The 18,134-nt window shown below is 40.7% G+C and overlaps 1 protein-coding gene across 1 annotated transcript in view; it reads left to right on the top strand.

The window, feature by feature from the left end:
* LOC141141151 (uncharacterized) overlaps nucleotides 1-18,134 on the top strand; it is a 193,800-nt gene that overhangs the window by 33,418 nt on the left and 142,248 nt on the right. The window contains exons 6-8 of the mRNA XM_073628855.1: nucleotides 1,076-1,217; nucleotides 11,294-11,478; nucleotides 15,423-15,564. Coding sequence (XP_073484956.1) covers nucleotides 1,076-1,217; nucleotides 11,294-11,478; nucleotides 15,423-15,564 — 469 coding nt within the window. The remainder of the gene's footprint in view (nucleotides 1-1,075; nucleotides 1,218-11,293; nucleotides 11,479-15,422; nucleotides 15,565-18,134) is intronic.

The following is an 18,134-nucleotide window of genomic DNA, read 5'->3' as shown; positions in this document are numbered from 1 at the left end:
AACCTTTGGCTTGTTCCTGGACTACGCTTCTGCTTAATCACAACCTGCAACTACTTGTTACTGACCTTTTGGTTTGTTTCCTGACTACGCTTCTGCTTGATCTCTACCTGCTATATCTGCTACTGGACCCGGCTTTCTCACCGCCTGCAACAATGATGTTGTGAAACGTGTCAGCTGTCTGTCCTGCTTCTGTTGTAACATGAACGTTGACTATTCATTACAATAAAGGCTTTTATTGGAGTGTGGCTGTCCAGAATCCATTTCTTCAATATTGCTTTTGCTGAGCCTCCACCTGGTCTCCACTTTGAGGAGGACGTTTCCTTCAGTACACTACCTGGAGCGGTTCACCCTTCTGTTCCTTGCTCACGTCCTGTTCAGGCAATCCTGGGGACTGCAACCTGGTACTAACAAACAGCAAAACCCATCTCCACCATCAGGAGCTCTGGTTAAAACTCGTTAGTACTTAGATCCCACACCTCGGGTGAACCCGTGTCATGAGCCAGGGTAACCTGCTTGTATACCTGTCCTGTTTGTCGGTGGGTGCTGCTCCACTGCTATGGCTACTGGCCTCCGAGCCTGACTCCAGACCATGACAGTTGTACAAGGATTGAGGAGGAGGAGGGGTCACAGCTTGACAGTTTGAGCTATTGAGTTCTTTAAACAACAGTTGTTTTTTAACATGAGGTAAAGAGAAATTGAAAAATGTGTTGATTGAAAACATGAAAGCATGTTTCCCAGTATTAGAAGCGTTTCACATATATTCTTACCTGAAAGTTTGAATGTGATTGGCAATGAAGGAAGCGGAAAGGAAGAAAATTACTACTATCCTATTGATTTTTGTTATTTTAACGTAGTTTCTGTGTTTACTTTTTACTATTTAATGGCTTACCATATGCTCTCACTTTGTTGCCTGGAACTATCTTTTAATATTTAGGCATTAATGAGCAAGAAGAGGAACTGCCTTTGTTTTTTTATATATACAGTACAGTATCTTTCCTACTGAGAATAATTCTAAATAAAACTCTGAGGTTTTATGTGTTAAGCATGTGTAATTTATATGCAATGAATTCTGCAGGAGGAAGGTAATCCCAGTACATACTTTCACAACAGAAACCTCCTAAGTCTTGTGAGAAATTTGTTTTCAGCAGGAATGGAAACTACAGCAGCCACCCTCCGCTGGGGTCTTCTTCTCATGACAAAATATCCAGAAATTCAAGGTATGAATCTGAACACAGACAACAGATGTAAGTACTAATATCTTTACCATGTAAGCTATGACAAGTTTCATAGTACTACTATGAAATCTAATGTGCAAGAATAATTCTGAATAAAAGGATGCCATTTTTTTGAGTAGAAAAAAATATAAGGGTCCATGCACACTGGGCTCAAAAAATGGCAGTTCCCTTTTCAGAAAAAAAAACGCTCATACAGAGCGTTTTTGTACAAGAGCTTCGTGGGGCGTTTAGCATTTTTTTTCTGTCAGAAAACTCCTCTCAAATATCTGTAATCCAGAAGGGTTTTTTTTTTCTGCCTCCTAATTGCTGAGCTTAAAATATGCCTCCAAACGTCCTAATGTGCAAGGACACATAGGTTTACATTGAGCTACGTCTACGGGAAAAACACAAAACTCCTGTAGAAGCAGCATTTTTAAGACCAGTGTACATGGACTCTAAAAGTGCTTTATGTTTATATAGTGGTATTAACTAGCCCATCAAAAATATATCAAGATCTTTCAAACACTATATTAAATATACCAGTGGTATATCAATGCAGTACATTTTATAAAACTGACATATTCACAATTCAGACTGCAATTTCAGAACCAACTGTTAAAGCAGGATTAACTTTGTTTTAAAAATGTAAACTCTAATACATGCATTTATACTTTCTAAACTACGTGTCTTGTGGCTTTATCAATAGGATTTCTCAGTTTGCCTACTTTGCATAAGTCAATGGAAGAAAGCATTTTTAGTATATACATTTCTGTAAAACTTGCTGAGTCTGGATTACGGGTAGGGAAGAACACAATCCTGTCCTGCAGCAGTCTCCAACTTTTTTGCCACCGGGGACCAGTTTCATGGCAGCCAATTTTTCCAAGGAGCAAAGGGGGGGTTGGTTTGACGGGTCGGGGGATGGGATATTCGCAGAGTCTGTCCTCAGCCCCCCTTCACACCACAACCCCCCTCTTTACAGCACAGCCCCCCCTTTATATCAGTGTTCTCAGTTCCCCTTCACATCACAGCCCCCCTTTACATTACAGTGCAGTCCCCTTTACATCGCAGTGCCCCTTTACATTAATGCAATGGACTGCTCTGTAAAGGGGGCACTGTAATGTAAAGGAGGGCTGTGATTTGAAGGGCACTCTGTAATGTAAAAGGGGCACTGTGATGTAAAGTGGACTGCTCTGTAAAGGAGGCACTGTAATGTAAAGGGGGGGGGCTGTGATGTGAAGGGGTCACTGTAATGTAAAAGGGGCGCTTTGATGTAAATGGGGCACTGTGATGTAAAGGGGGCCTATGATGTAAAGGGGACTGCACGTTAAAGGGATACTGTTATATAAAGGGGACTGCAGCGTAAAGGGGCACAGTAATGATTACAGTGCCCCTTTACAGTGCAGTCTCCTTTATATTACAGTGCCCTAAGCAATCACAGCCTCCTCCATCACATTGTCCCTGCTGCCCCCCCTTTTCTCTCTCCCCATTCTAATATCTGCCTTCCCTGCACAGGACTCCTACCTTAGGCAGGGAAGAGACTGTGCTCAGTCCGTATGTCCTCTCCCGGCTCCCCCTGCCCAACGCTGTGATCCTATCAGCAGGGCAAGAGGATCTCTCCATTCCAAACTGCAGCTCCTCCCACCCCCTGTCCTGCTGATAGGCTGACATTGTCAGCTTGGCAGGCGGAGGAGCAAGGAGAGAACACACGGGCATGGCCGCACAGCAGGTGGAGAGCAACCACCTCGGTCTGTGATAGGCTTGTATGGACCGTGGTCGCCGCTCAACTCCCGCTGTGCAGCCCGGTTATCAACAGGCCGCGGACTGCCATTGGTCCACAGCCCAGGGGTTGGGAACCCCTGCTGTACTGAACCCTTACACCCAGTGATAGGCATTGTCACCAAAGTGTCCCATTCAATGATCCAAACACAATACACCTCTCCAGGTTGGTCTGCTCTTTTTTGTTTAGCCCCAAGTGAATTTGTTGACCACACACTGATAGCCATCAGATCCTTAAAGTTAATTTTCAAAAATCAAAGTCCAAATAAAGCATACAGTAAAGAGCAAGTGTTGATGCGTTTTATGCCAACGGACGCTCTTTGAGAAGAAGAGAGGTCAAGCCCCAAATCTGCGCAAATGGTTAATAGAAGTGAGCAAATGCTGGTGATGAGAGCAGCTCATTATAAGTGGAAACCATGTGTAATGAGAAAATTAATAAATTAATTTAAACCATGCTCTCTATGTAGTGTAGCAATTGGTATTGATTTCAATATACTAAACCATGTGAACATCAATATATCAAACAGTAAAGTGCAAGTGCATGATTATAAGTGCATATTACAAAATCATTTGGCCAAGTGCATATAAAGTGTCCATAATAGTGATGATTGATCAAAAAACAAAAATATGAAAAATGTTCAAAAAAATAATGTGAGTATATATCTTCTTAATCCTGGAAAGCGATTAGGAGTGACTGTGTGTCTTCCACCACCAACACCTGCCAAACATCCTACTCACCAGAACTCCATGACACCCATTACAGGTAGTCAAAAGTGCAGAGCGATCAAATCAGTGAAGGGGGAAGTTTCCCGATCTCGAATCATGCCGTCCAGACATCAGTGGGGAAATGTCTGTGAAGTTTGTCACAATTTATTTAATTAAAAAGGCAATATATCCATCGCAGCATACAATACAAACTTGTGTTATAGAACGCTGTGTGCGCTCCAGCTACGTTGCAAGGGGTGGTAGTGACGTATCGTGCTCAAAGCACCCTACGCATTTTGTCAGCATGCTCTGACATCATCAGGGGTCATGTGATTGGATACGTTGCTTCCTAATTTATACAGATGCGCCATTGAAGGATATCCAATCCAATTCAATCCTTGCCTAATAACTATTAACAACTCTAATCTTAATACACATTGGTACAATCAAAAAGATTTTAAAAAAGATTAAGTTAAATGGAAATGAGTTAAATGTAATTAGATAAAATTAATTAAACTGGATTCAAGTAAAATTGGAACACCTTTTACATCACTTGTAGATTACAATTACATACCTTACATACTATACCTCATACTTAAATATGAATAAAAACTATGCCTAATATTTAGAAAGATAGCAATTGAGATCTATATCTGCGTTAATTTCCGCAGGAGTGAGTGTATTTAATTTAAAGATCCATTCTGTTTCATTTTTAGATATTCTCTGGATCATATTACCTCCTCTCCAATATGGATCTATTTTGTCTATCCCAAAAAATGTGGCTAAACTGGGATCCTTGTTATTATATAACCTAAAATGGTTGGAGAGGCTATGTTTTGGGAACCCATTTTTAATATTATTAAGATGTTCATTAATACGGGTACCCAAATTCCTTTTTGGTACATCCTACAAGGACAATTTGTCAAGAATTTGTCAATTTTAAACTCATCTCCCGTACTGAATGATCTAAACTATTTTATTTTCCTAGTGTCCTTTCTCATAATTTTACAAGCTTTAGGTTTCTTACAGTAATAAAAATCTGTTACATCCAAAAAGGTGCCTTTTTTCCTAGGGGGGGTCAAACACTTTGGGGGCTAATTTATTCCTCAAATTGGGTGCTCGACGGTAAGACCCCTTTCACACTGAAGCATTTTTGCAGGCACTACAGCGCTAAAAATAGCGCCTGCATAGCGCCTGAAAAAAGCCTCAGCTGCAAACCCAGTGTGAAAGCCCAAGTGCTTTCACACTGGGGTGCTGCGCTGGCAGGGCTTCACAAAAAGTCCTGCCAGCAGCTTCTTTGCAGCGGTGTAGGAGCGGTGAATACATTGCTCCTACACTGCTCCTACACCGCACCTACACCGCTCCTGCCCATTGAAAACAATGGGGCAGCGTTGCCATACCGCCGGCAAATCGCCTCTGCAGCGGAGTTTTGCTGGTGGATTTAACCCCTTTTCGGACACTAGCGGGGGTTAAAACTGGCCCACTAGCGGCTGAATAGCACCGCTAAAATGATGGTAAAGCGGCGCTAAAAATAGCGCCACTTTACCACTGACGCCCGGGGAGGCTCAGTGTGACAGCGGTCTTAATAAACCTGGGGCAATTACATATGAATTTAGATAATGTTTTGTCCCTCAAAAGTATCGGCCAATGCCTCATGATAATCCGCTCCAAAGTTTTATAATCTCGATTGAAATTGGTTAAAAATGCTGTACATTCCTATTCTTGTTTCTTTTTGGGCCTATCCTGCAGCAATTGGTCTCTGTCCATAGCCATGATCTGTTATTGGATAGATCTCAGGTCATGATACCCCTTTTCTTTAAATTTATTGACCACATTCCCTGATTGGTGTAAGTAATCAGGCGTATTATTACAATTCTGCCTAATTCTCATGAGTTGCCCTTTTGGGACCCCACCTAATCACCTAGGATGGTGGCAGCTGGCCGTGGGGATGTAGCTATTTCTCTCTATCTCCTTGAAATGAGTCTTTGTGTGAACACGCCCATTGCCTTTCACCAAGACCAAATCCAAGAAGCTCAGTTGCGACAAATCCCAACTTCCAGTGAACTTGAGTCCATAATAATTCTTGTTAATGTTAGTATTGGGTTCCTTGATATTGATTGTTCCAGGGTGGATTTGGTGGTCCACCCCTCCCCCACCCTCTCCATCTCCCTCTCTGTCCATAGTGACCCCTGTTTGGGTTCCAGCCACCCCTTGTGGGTGGATCTCCATGTCCTCTCCTCAGAAAACCCCTATAGGGCTGATTACCTCTACGGGAGTCATTATCATCACAAAAAACAATGTGTGTACATATCTTCCCAATCCTGGAAAAAGATTAGGAGTAACTGTGTGTCTTCCACCAGCAACACCTGCCAAACATCCTACTCACCAGAACTCCATGACACCCATTACAGAGAGTCAAAAGCACAGAGGGATCCAACCCAGTTCTCGAACCCGGGGAAATGTGGCTCCGAGGGGAGGAGGAAGGGGAGGTGGTATGGGTAATCCCAACACCCCATCTTACCCTGGCCCAAACAGGAATCACTATGGGAACAATGGACCTGAAACCAACATGGGGTACGAAGTCCCTACCTACAACCATTTCCAGCCCTTATATTATAATGATGACACCCGTAGAGGTAATTAGCCCTATAGGGGTTTTCAGAGGAGAGAACATGGAGATCCACCCACAAGGGGTGGCTGGAGCGCATACAGGGGTCACTCTGGACAGAGAGGGGGTTGGAGGGGGGACCACCAAATCCACCCTGGAACAATCAATATCAAGGAGCCCAATATGATCAGCAGTCTGCCCCACACTGGCAACAGTGGGAGGCCCCCATCTGGCAACAATAAGGAATGAATTCAAAGATAGCAGCTTGAGAAATCAATCTGTTTTTAATCCTAAAAAGTCGTCTAACCATTTTTTGGAGGTTTTTAAGTATATGGTAGAGCACGACATAGGATTCTTTAAAACTAAAAAAGGTGAAAGGAAAGGTAACATTCAAAAAGGAATAGAAGCACTAGAAAAAAGAAAAAATATAACCATAATACTAGCAGATAAAGGGGTGGAATTATGGTGTTAAAAAGGAAGGATTATAGTAAAGAATTGAAAAGATTGGTGGTTGACACTAAAGGGTTACCCAATCAATAAACTCAAGACCGCCCTAAAAAGAATTATGAAAATGGCAAAAGACAAAGGGATCTTGACCAAAAAAGAAGCAAAGTACCTTACCCTGAAGCTCCAAAGCTTCCTGTTATTTATTAATTACCAAAAATACATACAAATATAGAACACCCAGCAGGCAGACCTTTTTATTAGCGGCATAAATTCAGTCTTCTCTAGGATAGATGAATATGTGGATTGCTTTTTGCAGGCCATTGTGCAAACCTATCCATCTTATCTAAGAGATAGCAAACATCTCATGAACTTAAAGACGTTCCTATACATGATAATACACTAATTGTTACGATTGATGTAGAATCGTTGTATATTAATCTTATACAACAGGATATACTATTGACCACAAAAAGAGCTTTGGACGCTAAGTCCGATCTCAAGAGTGAACAGAAGCATTTTTTGATAGAAGCTTTAGAGCTAGCTACGTCGAACAATTATTTTTGGCACCGGGGATCATACTTTAAACAGATTAGAGGAGTGGCCATGGGAGACAAATGCACTCCCAGTGTAGCAAACATACTAATAAGTCAATAGGATGAGCAGAGCATTTACGGTGTTCGCATACGAGAAATGACTCTATATAAAAGATACATTGACGATATTGTTATTTTATCGGATGGTACAGTGGACGCTTTGGAAGTATTCCTGGGGAACATTAAAAAGAATTGTTATGGATTCAAGTTCACTGGAAGTTGGGATTTGTCGCAACTGAGCTTCTTGGATTTGGTCTTGGTGAAAGGCAATGGGCGTGTTTACACAAAGACTCATTTCAAGAAGACAGACAGAAATGGCTACATCCCCACGGCCAGCTGCCACCATCCTAGGTGGTTAGGTGGGGTCCCAAAAGGCCAACTCATGAGAATTAGGCGGAATTGTAATAATTTGTCTGATTACTTTCACCAATCAGAAATTGTGGTCAATAAATTTAAAGAAAAGGGTTATCATGACTACGACCTGAGATCTATCCAACAGATCATGGCTATGGACAGAGACCAATTGCTGCAGGATAGGCCCAAAATGAAACAAGAACAGGAATTTACAGCATTTTTAACCAATTTCAATCGAGATTTGTAGCGGATTATCATGAGGCATTGGCCCATACTTTTGAGGGACAAAACATTATCTAAATTGATACCTAATCTCCCCAGGTTTATTTACCATTGAGCACCCAATTTGAGGAATAAATTAGCCCCCAACGTGTTTGTCCCCATAAGACAAAAGGCACCTTTTTGGATGTAACAGGGTTTTATTAATGAAAAAAATTTAAGGCTTATAAAATTACGAGAAAGGACACTAGGAAAATAAAATAGTTTAGATCATTCAGTACGGGAGATGAGTTTAAAATTGACAAATTCATTACATGCAAATCTGCCCATGTAACTTACCTCATTATTTACCCTTGCAGGTTACAACATGTAGGATGTACCAAAAAGGAATTTGAGTACACATATTAATGGACTTGATAGTACTGAAAATGGGTTCCCAAAACATAGCCTCTCCAACCATTTTAGGTTACATCATTACAAGGATCCCAGTTTAGCCAAATTTTTGGGGATAGACAAAATAGATCCATATTGGAGAGGAGGTAATATGATCCAGAGAATATCTAAAAATGAAACAGAATGGATCTATAAATTAAATACACTCAGTCTTGCAGGAATTAACATAGACATACATCTCAATAGATATCTACTCATAACTAGGCATAGTTTTTATTCATATTTAAGTATGAGGTATAGATTGCAATTGTACTGTAATCTACAAGTGATGTAAAAGGTGTTCCAATTTTATTTGAATCCAGTTTAATTAATCGACACTAGATGGCGCAGGCAGTTTTATTCCTGCCATCTGGCATTTAACCACAAGATGGCGATATTCTATATTATTTAAATTTTATCTAATTACATTAAACTAATTTCCATTTAATTTAATCTTTTTTAAAATCTTTTTGATTGTACTAATATATTGTGTATTAAGGTTAGAGTTTTTAATAGTTGTTAGGCAAGGATTGAATTGGATATCCTCCAATGGTGGATCTGTATAAATTAGGAAGTGACGTATCCGATCACATGACCCCTGATGACGTCAGAGCATGCTGACAAAACGCGTAGGGTGCTTTGAGTGTGATACGTTACTTCCGCCCCTTGCAACACAGCTGGAGTGCACACGGCATTCTCCAACACAAGTTTGTATTGTATGTTGGAATAGATATATTGGCTTTTTAATTAAATGAATTGTGACAAACTTCATCATGGGAGTCCATCTCTTCATTTCATTTCCACACTGATGTCTGAATGTCTGACGGCACGATTCGAGATAGGGAAACTTCCCTTCATTGGTTTGATCTCTCTGCACTTTTGACTACCTGTAATGGGTGTCATGCAGTTCTGGTGAGTAGGATGTTTGGCAGGTGTTGGTGGTGCAAGACACACAGTCACTCCTAATTGCTTTCCAGGATTAAGAAGATATATACAATGTGTATGCTATATAAGGACCTGAAATAAATAAATAAATAAATATGCACACATTGTTTTTTTGGACATTTTTCATATTTTTGATTTTGTTTTTTGATCAATTATCGCTATTATGGACACTTTATATGCACTGGGCAAAATGTTTTTGGAATATGCACTTATAATCATGCACTTGCACTTTACTGTTGGGGGATAATTTCCGGATTTTCATCTGAGGATCAGAGATTCCAATAAGCGCTGAATGATCTTCCTCAGTAAGGAAGATCACTAGTGGTCTGGTAAGCCCCATCTGCTTTAAGGTGAAGGTGTCAATGGTGAATGTCTGAGCACTGCACCATCAGGATCGATCTATCCAGTGTGGGACACTGACATGCATGAACTGTTTGCGCAGGTGCACTTTAGTGATTAATTTATGAACTTTGCACTTTATGAATATAATATATTTTGCACTTTTGCATAAGGACATCTGGATTGAATAATATTTTGATTGGATTTTCTGTTCACTTTAAAGGTTTTGTCATATGTTTTTTTGCACATGGTAAGTTTATTTAGTGCTGCACTTTTAGGACATTGATACTTGGACTTTACTGTTTGATATAGTGATGTTCACATGGTTTAGTATATTGAAATCAATACCAATTGCTACACTACATAGAGAGCGTGGTTTAAATTAACACTTGCTCTTTACCATGTGCCTTGTTATTTGGACTTTATTGATTTTTGAAAATAAACTTTAGGGATCGTATCACTATCAGTGTGCAGTTATCCAATTTCTGTTTGGTTCCATTCAATGACTTCTCAAAATACCACTTATTAATTGTGTATAAACAGATACTGATAAATAATAGCCTTTGTAATGGTTTTCCCAGTTCATAATATGCAATTAGGGGTCAAATAAAAATTATAGTCCAAATGGTGTCTAGAGAAAGTGGGAGCATCAATCCGCATGTCTCAGGACTGTTTAGGCAGGCCCTAGAAAAGTAGTTTCAACATAACAGGGGGGGGCCTGACCCATATCTGGTATAAATGACCCCCAAAGTTCCAGAGGGAGCTTGTGCTGCTACACAGTCTGCACAAAAACTCCTGCCTAAATCTGTGAACACCATAACACTGCACACAGTCTTAAGCCCACGTTTACATTGGGCCGATTTGGCATGCGATTTGACATGTCAAATCATATGCCAAATCAGCGGCTATTGCCAACAATGGCACCGTCAGAATCGTTGCGATGCCGACTTTGTGGCACCGCACCGATTCCCAAAAGTAGTTCCTGTACTACTTTTGGTGACTTCGGGGGCAATTGGAATAGACATCTGTGCATGAACCTTCACAGATGTCTGTCAAATCGTTCCTGAATTCAGACTGCATTGCCGGTTTGAAGTCGTGCGAGTTCAACTGAACTCACACAATTTCAAACCAGCATCAGTGCGAACCTAGGCTAAAGTATAACTAAAGGCAAAACTTGTTTTTTAAGTTTTGGACAGGGTATAGTGAGATTAGAACACCTGTCAAATTTTTATTGCTACCTCTACCCCTGTTAGGGAGATTCATCCTCTATTCGTCCTGTTTACCATTATCATTGAAAGTAGAATAGAAAGTCCCAAATGTTGGATTGTCCTTAAATAATAGAGGGAAGTCTTCCAATGGGGACACTAGTTCTGGTTACCTGGGGGTGGGGGCAAAGGTATTCGTTAATCTGCAGGAATTTCCTCTCACTTCCTGTTTGGTTATGGGATAGGAAGTGAAGGGAAAGCCCCCCAATAGGACACAGATGGGGAAAAAAATTACAGGGGCTATAACCTTCCCTTACTCTTTCCAAAATGAAAAAAAAATTGCCTTTAATTAAACTTTATTCCACTTTGAACCATAAGCTATACGGCATATTATGTGATTTATTCAATTATTAAAAAGTAAAATGCTTAGTCGATGCACTTTTTATTTCTTTTTAGAAAAAGTACAAAACGAAATTGCAAACGTGATTGGCACTGTGCAGCCTAAATACAACCTTCGTCATCAAATGCCTTATACCAATGCTGTTCTACATGAGATCCAAAGATTTGCAAATATATTACCAATGAACCTACCCCATCAGACTACTAAGGATACCCACTTTATGGGCTACTTTATTCCAAAAGTAAGTTTCAATTCTCTGATCTACTATTAACAGTTCTAGAACAAAACATTAAAGCTTATTTAGACCAAAGAACTAACATATAATATATTGCAGCTTATCAGATGTGGTATTTGAATTAGTTTTCCTTTTTCAGACTTTTTTCTCTTTTTACCTGGTGATCCTGCCAGTAAAACTTCCTTTTCTAGGATGACAACACTCAGTCACTGTACAGTTTCAATGGAGGAGCAGCTTTTTAACCCAAGGGTGGGACTACAGAGAACATTCAGGTATAACAAATGAGTGGCGCTAGAAATTAAAAATTAAGTAACTATAAAACTAATATACATGTGTAACACAAATGCAATAAATAACTAGAAAATACAGTGGGGCAAAAAAGTATTTAGTCAGCCACCAATTGTGCAAGTTCTCCCACTTAAAAAGATGAGAGAGGCCTGTAATTGTCATCATAGGTATATCTCAACTATGAGAGACAAAATGTGGAAACAAATCCAGACAATCACATTGTTTGATTTTTGAAAGAATTTATTTGCAAATTTATGGTGGAAAATAAGTATTTGGTCACCTACAAACAAGCAAGATTTTTGGCCCTCACAGACCTGTATCTTCTTCTTTAAGAGGCTCCTCTGTCCTCCACTCATTACCTGTATTAATGGCACCTGTTTGAACTTGTTATCAGTATAAAAGACACCTGTCCACAACCTCAAACAGTCACACTCCAAACTCCACTATGGTGAAGACCAAAGAGCTGTCATAGGACACCAGAAACAAAATTGTAGACCTGCACCAGGCTGGGAAGACTGAATCTGCAATAGGCAAGCAGCTTGGTGTGAAAAAATCAACTGTGGGAGCAATAATTAGAAAATGGAAGACATACAAGACCACTGATAATTTCCCTCGATCTGGGGCTCCACACAAGATCTCACCCCATGGGGTCAAAATGATCACAAGAACGGTGAGCAAAAATCCCAGAACCACACGGGGGGACCTAGTGAATGACCTGCAGAGAGCTGGGACCAACGTAACAAAGGCTACCATCAGTAACACACTACGCCGCCAGGGGCTCAGATCCTGCAGTGCCAGAGGTGTCCCCATGCTTAAGTCAGTACATGTCCAGGCCCATCTGAGGTTTGCTAGAGAGCATTTGGATGATCCAGAAGAGGATTGGGAGAATGTCATATGGTCAGATGAAACCAAAGTAGAACTGTTTGGTAGAAACACAACTCGTCGTGTTTGGAGGAGAGAGAATGCTGAGTTGCAACCAAAGAACACCATACCTACTGTGAAGCATGGGGGTGGCAACATCATGCTTTGGGGCAGTTTCTCTGCAAAGGGAACAGTGTGTGACAACCTTGTGAAGACTTACAGAAAACGTTTGACGTCTGTCATTGCCAACAAAGGTTATATAACAAAGTATTGAGATGAACTTTTGATATTGAACAAATACTTATTTTCCACCATAATTTGCAAATAAATTCTTTCAAAAATCAGACAATGTGATTGTCTGGATTTGTTTCCACATTTTTGTCTCTCATAGTTGAGGTATACCTATGATGACAATTACAGGCCTCTCTCATCTTTTTAAGTGGGAGAACTTGCACAATTGGTGGCTGACTTTTTGCCCCACTGTATATCCTCTGATGCAAAAGGTAATTATTAAACGTCCAAAATAAAGTTCATGTGCTCCGTGTATTGCACAGAATCCTTAATAATATAATATTTAAAAGTCCATTATGAAAACATAAAAAGTGATGAGTGAATAGAGGCTTGCAATAGTGTGATAATGTTTTTTTTTAAAACAGGTTTATTGCAACTTAAATTCCACATATATTTACACTTCCTCTGGGATTTGTGAATAAATCCCAGAGGAAGTCACAAGTCACGAGGGACGAAACCCGTAGGAGGAGCTTGATCGGCTGACGTGGAAGTAAGCAAGAAGTCTCTTGCAGCACAGGCTCAGGACGGGGTGAATGCCGGGAACTGGGGTTGCAGATCCGGTCTTCTAGTGATATTATATCCCCTTAGTCTATAAGTATACCAAGGCGTGTTTTTATCATGAAAGTGTGAGTGTAAATCTATGTGGAATTTAAGTTGCAATAAACCTGTTTTAAAAACATTATCACACTATTGCAAGCCTCTATTGTTTCCGCATGTGATATATATGAGGATATTGCTGATAGCCAAGAGGAAGCAATGGCTTTTGATCTGCACTTTAATCAGGAGGAAGGAGTGATCCTTGTATCAGCATTTACGACAATATTAGCCACCACAGGAAAGAGGAATCACAGGAGGAATTTTTAAGCTGATTATAATATTTACTACAGGCTTTTATATAAAGTCCTTAAGGTGAGGGTACATCTGGTGGAGGGTGTGTGCACACTGCATGAAGACACGATCATCACTTTTTATGTTTTCATAATGGACTTTATATTATATTATTAAGGATTCTGTACAATACACAGAGCACGTGCACTTTATTTTGGACATTTAATAATTACCTTTTGCATTACAGGATATATTTTCTAGTTATGTATTGCATTTGTGCTACATATGTATATTAGTTTTATAGTTATTTAATTTTTAATTTTTAGTTTCTAGCATCGCACATTTGTTATACCAGTTTGCATTGTCGCATTTAGGGAAGTGTGGGAAGTGTTGGTAGCAGAGAACATTCCCCTCTCCTCTTCTCCATTACACTGTGTTCTGTAATTCTTAGAGATAGCTATGAACAATGCTTATTGATAAGAATTCAGCAGAGGCAAAGCGCACGGAAAAAAGTGCTAGTAAGAAAAAAAGCTCCAAACATACTATGCGATATAAAAATAAAATCACAAAATTGAAAACAGAAATGTTGCACCAATATCCAAATATGAACATTTCAAAATTCAAAGTGTGAACATGCAATAATCAAAATGCTCATAAGAATGAGTAGCCAAGTCCATGTGCAAGAAAAATGAAACGAGCAGTCCAAATGTGAACAGCAGAAAGGTAAGCGTGGAACTCAAATGGCTGAATCCACTGATATAAAAGGATGATATTTGGTATACACTTGAAAAAATCCTCCACCAGGTGACACCTTATGAGGTTTACCAGATCTCAATAACCATCAAATTAAAGATAGGTCAAAGCGAGCATTAGGCATAAAATATCATGCAGGTCTTCCTGGGTGTAGTCATCAGTGAAAACCGAACCTCCTGATCCTCTCATAGTGTATATAAGGAGAAGGCACCTCATTCAGAAATCTGTCCCGGTATTGACACATTAAAGAGGAAATTCCTCATATTGTAAACTATAAAATAACTTCTTTAATGTTAATAAGTAGAACACTCACATGTTAAAAAAAACAAACAACACTTATCTCTTGAAAGTTCCGGATGGTAACATCTAAAATGGCTTCCTGTCGACTTCTGATAGTGTGCGATGATGTTTGCCCCGGATTACGTCAGTTATGATGAAACGCATAGGGCGGTGCCTGCTGTGACATGATCTCGCATAAGGTGTCCCTTGTGGAGATTTTTTCAACTGTACACAAATCGTCCTTTTATATCAGTCAATTCAGCGATTTTGAGTCCCAAACTTACCTTTCAACTGTTCGCATAGAACTGCACTTTTCATTTTTTTTGTACTTAGACTTGGCTATGCATTCTAATGAGCATATTGATTATTGCATGTTCACATTTTGAATTTAGAAATTTTCATATTTGAAAATTAACGCAACATTTCTGTTTTTAGAGAACACAGGAAGTTCAGCTCTATGGAAAAATCAACAGGTATTTTCTGTACTTATCGAACAAATAATACACAATATTTTCAATGGTATAGTTAACAGACCTAAAGAGAGCAAATAAGAGAAGTTTATTGTTAGGGTTTACATATACTCTGATAATCACTTTGCAAAAATACTAATTGGCAAACTATGTATTATTTTATTTATGTATATTTTATAGGATACCTACATTATCCCTCTTCTTACATCTGTCCTTCATGACAAGACTCAGTTTGCAGAGCCGCACATATTTAATCCTCAACATTTCCTAGACTCACAAGGAAATTTTCAGAAGAAAGATGCCTTCATGCCATTTTCAGCAGGTATCATATCTGGTTTGTCTTCATTATAATGCTCTTATGCTTCACCACAAAGAATAACTACAGATTAGATGATAGTGCATGGACTGTTAAGCTTGCCACAGATAGATCGAGATTGTTCAGCAAGGATTGGCCGAATTCTAAATTAACTATGGCCATTAACTTCTTCAGATCCGCACTATAGCCAAATGACGGCTACAGCGCGTACCTACTTTGCCGGGAGTGCGTCTATTGATATCTTCCCGTGCCCAAGCATCCTGCGTGCCCCCTGCAGGGTGCACGCGGCGCACTCCGTGATCGGCAATCAGCAACCCCTTACCGTGTGATCAGCTGTCAGCCAATGACAGCCGATTGTGCGATGTAAACAGAGCCGGTAATCGGCTATATTTTCTCCTCCTGCCAACAGCGTGAGGAGAAAAAAAAGCTGATCACCGGCGGCTCTCAGAGGGACATGAGTCCCGATCAAGGAGAGCTGCCGCCAACTCATCTGTGCCCACCTGTGCCCCCTACCAGTGCCACCTACCAGTGCCCACAGTGCCACCCATCAGTGCCCACAGTGCCACCCATCAGTACCCACAGTGCCACCTATCAGAGTCACCAATCAGTGCCTTATCAACAGTGCTGTCCATCAGTGTCACCTACCAGTGCCCATCAGTGTCACTTACCAGTGCCTATCAGTGCCACCTATCAGTGCCATCTATTAATGGTACCTATCAGTAACACCTATCAGTGCCCATCAGTGCCACCCATCAGGTCCCTTCAGTGCCATCTTATCAGTGGCAATCAGTACCACCTTGTCTATGCTCATCAGTACCACCTTATCTGTCCCCATCAGTGCTGCCTTATCTGTGCCTATCAGTGCCTCCTTAACCGTGCTGTGTTTTTTTATTTGTTTAGCAAAAAATAAAAATCACATCTGTGATTAAATACCACCAAAAGAAAGCTCTATTTGTGTGAATAAAATGATAAAAATTTCATTTGTGTACAGTGTTGTATAACCGCGCAATTGTCATTCAAAGTGCGTCAGCGCTGAAAGCTGAACATTGGTCTGGGCAGGAGGGGGATTTAAGTGCCCAGTAAGCAAGTGGTTAAAGTTAGAAAGAGAGAATTCAATCTAATGATGACTATAAGTATATTTTTGTTTGATCAAAACTTGTAGCCAATCGGCTGTAACGCTGATTAAGGTATTATTACAGTGGAGGAGTCCCGCTATCAGAGTATAATAGCACAGCAGGTAGGGAGTGGTAATTTTGACATCAAATTTAAATTTTGTTCTAGTCCCCATGCACACAGGGAAAAAATGAAAAGCGGCTGTCAAATTCTGCTTTAAGTAGCTTTTTGCATTGATGTCACAAGGGGTGGGGTCTCATGGTGACGTCACTGGATGGCCACGCCCCATGATTATATAAGAACCGGCAGAGAGCAGAGCTGGTACAAGGACGGGAGACAGCGTCGAAGGAGGACCAGGTCAGCGGTGGAAAAGACAGCAGCGGTGGAGAAGACTGGAAGGAGAAGACCAGAGGAAGATTTTTAATAAACGACTTGTCAAAACCATCTCTTTTTTTATTTACACTACACTGCCTTTTTTTGGGATGAATGGGTAGGGGTACCCCATACTCACTCACATAGGGGGGGGCTGGGATCTGGGGGCCCACTTGTTAAAGGGGGCTTCCAAATTCTGATAAGCCCCCTTTGCCCATACACCCCCACAACCACCACCCAGGGTTGTCAGGAAGAGGCCCTTGTCCCCATCAACAGTGGGACAAGGTACTTTGGGGTGGGGGGCGCAGAGTCCCCCCTGCCCTAAAGCATCCACCCCCCATACTGAGGGCATGTGGCCTGGTATGGTCCAGAAAGGAAAGGGCGCTTGCTTGCCCCCCCCTTTCCTGACCTGCCGGTCTGCATGCTCAGATAAGGGTCTTTTTTTTGGCATGGGGGTTCCTGAAGGGTCTAGTATGGTCTTGGGGGGCCCCAGAATGTTTTTTTTTTTTTTCATTTTGGTGTGGGGTTCCCGTTTCAAGATCCACACAGGACTCAAAGGGCCTGGTATGGATCCTGGGGGGGACTCCATACTGTTTTTGTTTTTTTTGGCGTGGGGGTCCCCTTCAAAATCCTCAGAGCACAAGTCACGCCACAAGTCTGATCATATATATATATATATATATATTGATATATATATATATATATATATATATATATATATATATATTTATATATTTTTTTTTTTTTGATACAGTACCCAGATCCCCATACCCCTTTTATGGCCAATTACTTGCATATAAGCCTTCAAAATGGGTACTTTTGATCTTTCCTGTTCAACGCCCATAGTCTTCAATGGGGTTCGCCGTTCACGTTAGAACATTTCCCCTGTTCGGAGTTCTGCTGCAAACTGAACAGGGGGGTGTTTGGCCCATTCTTAATGGTCTGAGGAGGCTTGTAATGCACACAGTGCTCTGGCTGGTCTGAGGAGGGCTGTAATGCACACAGTGCTCTGGTTGGTCTGAAGAGGCCTGTAATGCACACAGGGCTCTGGATAGTCTGAGGGGGCCTGTAATGCACACAGTGCTCTGGCT

The sequence above is a fragment of the Aquarana catesbeiana genome, linkage group LG04 (genome assembly GCF_042186555.1).
Source record: "Aquarana catesbeiana isolate 2022-GZ linkage group LG04, ASM4218655v1, whole genome shotgun sequence".
NCBI classification, from domain to species: Eukaryota; Metazoa; Chordata; class Amphibia; order Anura; family Ranidae; genus Aquarana; species Aquarana catesbeiana.
This window is presented reverse-complemented; position numbering and strand designations above follow the sequence as displayed.